The sequence below is a fragment of the Filicampus tigris genome, chromosome 1 (assembly GCF_054856515.1).
Source record: "Filicampus tigris isolate MCC_2025a chromosome 1, RoL_Ftig_1.0, whole genome shotgun sequence".
NCBI classification, from domain to species: domain Eukaryota; kingdom Metazoa; phylum Chordata; class Actinopteri; order Syngnathiformes; family Syngnathidae; genus Filicampus; species Filicampus tigris.
This window is the reverse complement of record NC_141217.1, coordinates 20955808-20961807: the sequence shown is the minus strand read 5'-3', so window position 1 is coordinate 20961807 and position 6000 is coordinate 20955808. Positions and strand designations below refer to the sequence as shown.

At 38.0% G+C, this 6000-nt stretch overlaps 1 protein-coding gene across 3 annotated transcripts in view; it reads right to left on the bottom strand.

Annotated features, from left to right (window-relative positions):
- Positions 1–375: 375 nt before the first annotated feature.
- Positions 376–6000, bottom strand: part of nfatc2a (nuclear factor of activated T cells 2a) — a 28601-nt gene continuing 22976 nt past the window's right edge. For all 3 annotated transcript variants that reach the window (XM_086025909.1, XM_086025892.1, XM_086025901.1), the window contains exon 10: positions 376–1758. In XM_086025909.1, coding sequence (XP_085882035.1) covers positions 1703–1758 — 56 coding nt within the window. In that variant the 3' untranslated portion in view covers positions 376–1702. The remainder of the gene's footprint in view (positions 1759–6000) is intronic.

Sequence of the window (6000 nt, the reverse complement as noted above, 5' to 3'; positions counted from 1 at the left end):
TTCTTGTACTGTATGTGTGTTTCTAAGTTCACTATGGCTTTTTAATGAACCTAGTCTATGTAATCCACAAATGATTAATTATTCAGGCAACTTTACGAAAACGTGCCTAAAGGCAAATACGTTATCATCCGATCATCTGCAGCCGTCTGTCTCCTGGTGAATCCTATGTCGTGTGCGGTATCCGGTTAGGTTAGATTCACTCTTGTTATCGTGACATGTCCCAAGTACAAGGCAATCACATTGCTATATAAGTGTAGCAGAGGAATGCAATACGGAATTAAAAAAAAAAAAAAGTAATTTTCCAACTTGTTCTTCATTTAATCATCGCAGTTGCAGAAGAATAGAAATAGATGAAACATTGGCGATTGTGTCAGGATATAGTTTATTGCTACTTTTAAGAATACAAAAATAGCAATACTTACATTTTAACAGTAAATAAGACATCATTAAAACCTTACTGAAATTGAACAAGTGAACAAAAACAAGATTCCAGATATAAATGAGGCCTCAGTTTTTCCTTGTAAAAAAAAAAAAAAAAAGAATGATATGGTGCATGATATAAACACTAAAGACATGTGACAATATAACAAGCTCCACATATTTCAGCATAAATCACACTTTGAGGTTTATATTTACAGTACACACTAAAAAATGGGGGAGATTACATTCAAGATAAGGCAACTGCAATTGTGCTGTACTGGCTCAATGGCAAACGTCATTCATATCAATGCAATATTACAAAATAGAATATTCTGTTTAATAAAAAAAAAAGGCTACCTCCAATTCTGCTTTATATTTCTGCTTTTCTCCATTTGCAGCTTTTCATACAAAAGTGATCAATTTATCAACACAAATAACATCCGATTAAGTCATAACAACATCAGTTAACACAAATATTCTTTTCCAATCACAGCAAACTTTTTTAGCATAGCTGTGTATCCTTACGACTGTGTATTTTAATAAAGAAGGTAGAGTACTCTGTTTACAAAGGGCTGCAAGAATCTTATGCATAGGCAAGACTTTGGCGTTGAATATATTGTCATTTTTAATAGTATATATAAATCTGCTATATATACACAGGAAAAGGTTCAGAGGACTAAAAATAAAATAGATGCTCTTCTGATACTAAAAGGCCACTTATAATGTGTCAAAGTGCAGATTGTCACTGAAATTAGAATTTAGAATTAGAACACAAACTACAATCATGAATGCAGCATCACAGGCCCTGTGAAGACACTTCACGTGAAAATTATGCAGTATACACATTACATATAAAATGGAATACATATACATACAATATGTACGTATATGCACACTGTCTGTATGTTATATGTATACCTAATATGTATACGTCTATCTATCTATCTATCTATCTATCTATCTATAAAGCCGCCCAGTTTTAAAAAACAGTGCACAGTAAGTTGATAGCTAGATTTGGTGAAGGCCTCAGTTTATTGTCAATTACAAACTGCACTTTTGAGATGATCGACCGGTTAAGTTTGGACTTCCTTCATTTATTCATTCACTAGTAAACAAGCAGAAGTGAACTACTTTTAAAGGCACAGTTACCTGCATTTTTTCTGTGCTGCCTGCAAGGGGGGCTATTTACAATGGCGTGCAGAAAACCCAGAATGTCCGATGTTGTTGACAACGGAGGGCCAGGGGCAGCATGTGATGTCATTTTCTGTTTCGGAGCTGTCCTCTAGGATTGCCCTCGAGTTTGAACACCAGTCAAGTCCTTGCAGATGATTTCATTCACTGCAAAGCAAAGAAAGATACATTTTAGAACATTAAAAAAAAAAAAAAAAAAAAAACAGTGTCAAATGAGTAACAAGTCAGATGTATTTTCTGAATTTTGATGATTACACTCGCCTGTGGTTGAATGTTTGTGAATTCTGAAATTCAAAACTTAGCTTTGCTATACTTTCGTTAGTGTGTCGTCATTTGCCATCAATAGTCCACATTTATGTAGTTTGTAGTGTACAGTATTATGCCATTGAAAATAGTGACTATAAGAGGAAACTCTCTCACAAATTTGTTAAATTGTACTTCTTTTTTTTTTTTTTTTGGCATATCCCCTTTTCCCCATGCTTACATGGGCTTTGTCCCACTTAACATGCACTTTAGGTCCATTGGAGATTATCCAGAGGTGTGAATGTGAGTTTGAATGTTATCTGTCTGTATGTGCCCTGCAATTGGTTGATGACCATTTGCGGCTGAGACAGGCTCCTGTTCACTCATGACCCTGAAAAATGATTGTAGGATTGAAATACATAACAATTATAAATTGCTGTAATAAAGTTAAAAAAAAAAAAAAAAAAAAAAAAAGTTATTTGAACAGGGGTGTGTAAGCTTATTATATCCGCTCGATGTGTGCCCTGTGATTGGCTGGAGACATTCAAGGGCGTACTCCGCCGCTCACCCAAAGTCAGCTGGGATAGGTTTTAGCTCACCCGTGACTCGAATGAGGAAAAGCACCATCGAAAATGGATGAATGGAAGAATTAAGTCAATCCTGTTTAATTTGATCGAGCTTCATGTGTCACCTTACAAAATGGAGTGCACTACTCAGCAGCAAACAGAAGAGTGTGCTGTTGATTCAGTATAAATTAGGTTACAGTCAATTGGCAAATTGAGGCAAATTGAGGCAAACAAGGCAAAGTTAGGTGAGTGCTCTTTTTAATCTAAATCTTTTATTACTTATTAATGAATTTTTTTCCCCCGTAATGAGTGCTAAGAGATGAAAATGATTTGCTTGAAAAGGCTGTACGGCCTTATACCAAACATCCAACCTCCTTCATGATAAAATATGTTAAATACTTTGTAGCTGTCAAATGCTCCTGTATATGAATGCATTTTTTTTTTTTTAAAAGATGAAAAAATATCATTTAATATATCCCTTCTAACTCAAATACCTGTAGATTTTGCATGGATTAAAACGTCAGAAGGTGTGTTCCTGTTGAGTTGCGCAATATAATCACTTCCTGCTGATGAAAAAAACCTTCAAGCATCGGCATTGAAATGGAAACTTTTTTTGCATCAAGGTTCTAAAAATAAAACACCTTTGCCTGCTCTTTCCATGCATTGTGGTTGTGACACGGAGCTTATAAAATAAAACACTAAAGATGTACACACTTCCACGGTCCACAGAGAGTGTTTGTGTATTTGCCTGCAGGTCTGAAGCAATGAGGAAGTTCAACTAGCTGTCAGCCGGCTTGAACAATGATGAGCAGATAATCAAGATAGTCACTACATTGCAGTGCACTCAGGGGTGAAGATTTTGCATAACATCAAAAAGGACCACATGGAGAAAATCTGTGGTTTGAAGTTGGAATTACCCTGCGTGGTACAAGTGACCCAATTTTTGTTTTTGCTCCCAAGTGACACGAATGAGATATGTGTCATAGCAGTCAGTGTACAGTAAATATTTGTTTAGACTGGAAATGTGGATAAAAACCTAAGACATACTGGACAGCTGCACATGTGCTGCATATGTCAGACATGCCCCGTCGATGTGAGGTTGATGCCATTGAAATACCCCGATCAGCAATTTATACACATTCGCGTCTGCCCAAAAAACACATTAAAAACACCAGTACTAGCTCTTAACTCCAGCAAATGCATAGACTATTAAAAATGGTCTAAAGATACTGCATTAGAGGCGTGTCGACTATTAATAAGCAAAAGAATTGCCAACAGTAACCAGTGGAGGAATGAGGAGGATTTTTCAGCCGCTTTACTGAACAGCGGGGAAACAGTAAAACACAGAAGCTGCTATTGGCCACATCCAGCTAAATGTGAGCAGTGCAGTCAGCTACAAAAACATCCAAATGCTAACACTATCACACCAAGCGAGAGTCTTGCATATCCACCTGAACGTATGGTCCACAGACAAACACACAAGTCTGGCTTGAACAATTTTAACGGAAATAATACAGGTGAGTGGAACAACAGCGGAACATCTAAGTGTGGTAACCCAAAAGTGGACCAATACTGAGAATCATAAGCCTCAAAAGTCAAACAAAACGTTTAGTAGTTTTCAAACAAAATATTTGGCTCGTGGTTAGCTTGACGCTAAACTACAGAGTACAAGCATGTAGTTGTCATGTTGGAGACCAGCGGCCAAATTGGCTGTCAAAATAAACAGTAATTGTAATCGCCGGCCAAGCGTGTGCGTGCGTGCGTGTGTACGGTGGCGCTTAGCGACGTTCCGGGCCGCCACTGCTTCCACTGTGTCACTAGCGACTCATTAGATCCAATGACTAATGCGAGCGTTTCGAAGTGGGCCAAAAAAGCTCTTCGCTTGCTATTCAGGCCATTGCGTAGCGTGTTGTGTCTGCCTTTTGTAACCATGGTGACGCACTTCTCCACTAATGTTATCTGAAATCGCTGAAATACAGTACTCATTCCTCTGGTCCTCTAGAGAAGTGTTTCCCAACTATCATTGAGCCAAGGGACCTAATTTTAATTGGAAACATTTACAACACCAAATAAAAATGACATAAAAAGTATGACTACCGAAGTCATGATTTTGTCTCAATTTACTCACAAATTTACGGAGATAGCGCATAGTCGGGGCATATTAATTGAACAAAAAGCTGATAGCTCGTATGCAGTGTTTCGCAATTGCACTTGCACAAGACATGACTTCGTCTGTTTACTGTACCTTCTGCCGTCAACAAAGACATATTTGTAATGAGTAAAAAACGAGTTTCTGAGAAACTAAGTGGAATTAGATAGCTTCCGATGGCACACTTGATGAGAGAAGAAGATGGAAGATTTTAAAAGTAGTTGTTATTTTAAATGGCAGAAATAAGAACATCAAACATCAAAAGAAAAGGTACATGTCTAGGTAAAAGTTAATGAGCTAGCCACCGTAGCATGTGGAGTGCATCATCATTATGGCATCTATTTTAAGATATATTTAAAAATTAATGGATAAATACAAGTGTTACATGTGGAAGGAGCATTTTACAATCGTGCCAAGGGCAAGGGACACACAAGTTCCCGATTTTGGAGGGTAGTGGAGGGTATTATTGAGAATGAAGGACCATTACAACCTAACTGCCTTTTTTCAACAAAGTAACTTCATTCACTGCTGTGCTCCATTTAAAGCCTGCAGCAACATCGTGGTGAGTCAAAGGGTGTAACTAAAAATACAAACAAACACCTCCATAACAGCTCACTATATAAATAGCAATTGTTTCAGAAAGCAAATAAGAAAGACCTCAAAGGGACATATTGTGGAAAATGGACTCTTAAATGTTTACGTGGACAAAATTCCTTTAATCCAATCAGAGTTCGTATTCAAATTATGATCGGATGCACAGTCTTCATGGACACTAAAAATATTGATTTGATTAGGACTTGCGTGTCCATGCATCACACTTTAGAGCGGAACAAATCATTTGGACATGCGGATTGACCAAATATACCGGAGGTAGTAGTAGTAGAAGAAGAAGAAGAAGCCGTAGCGACTTCCGTGCATTTTTATCCCGATCAGGCATTTAATCCCAATAAATGTGTCCATGTAAATGTAGCCAGTGTTAGCTTCTGATAAGCGTCACCGATTTGATTGTGACGTTGGTGACGCAGTGGCTCTTGGTGTGTTTGTGTGTGCGCGGAGGGGATGAGGGCTGCACGTGTTTGTGCCATGCGTTACATAGTGAATCGCGTCATCTACAAGTAGAAGCAAGCAGCTGGCGAGATCCAGCCCACTGCTACGTGTACACTCTATTCCCAAAGTTCAGGCTCTGACCCAGCGTCGTCATGGTAACTAAAGCACGCAGCAGCCACGTAAACCATCTGATTTCAGCAAGACTAGAAATATGATGTGTTTTATCATTCTTGGGAACTTTTGACAACGCGCTATTAATAAATCTCGTTCACTGCCATGGGTGAATTTACTTTTCATGGTCCATCCATTCACACCCAGGAATTTCTTTATAGTTTTTCAAAATGTTTTCAAACGTTAGGGTAAAACGTCTGAAAATGTCTGGCA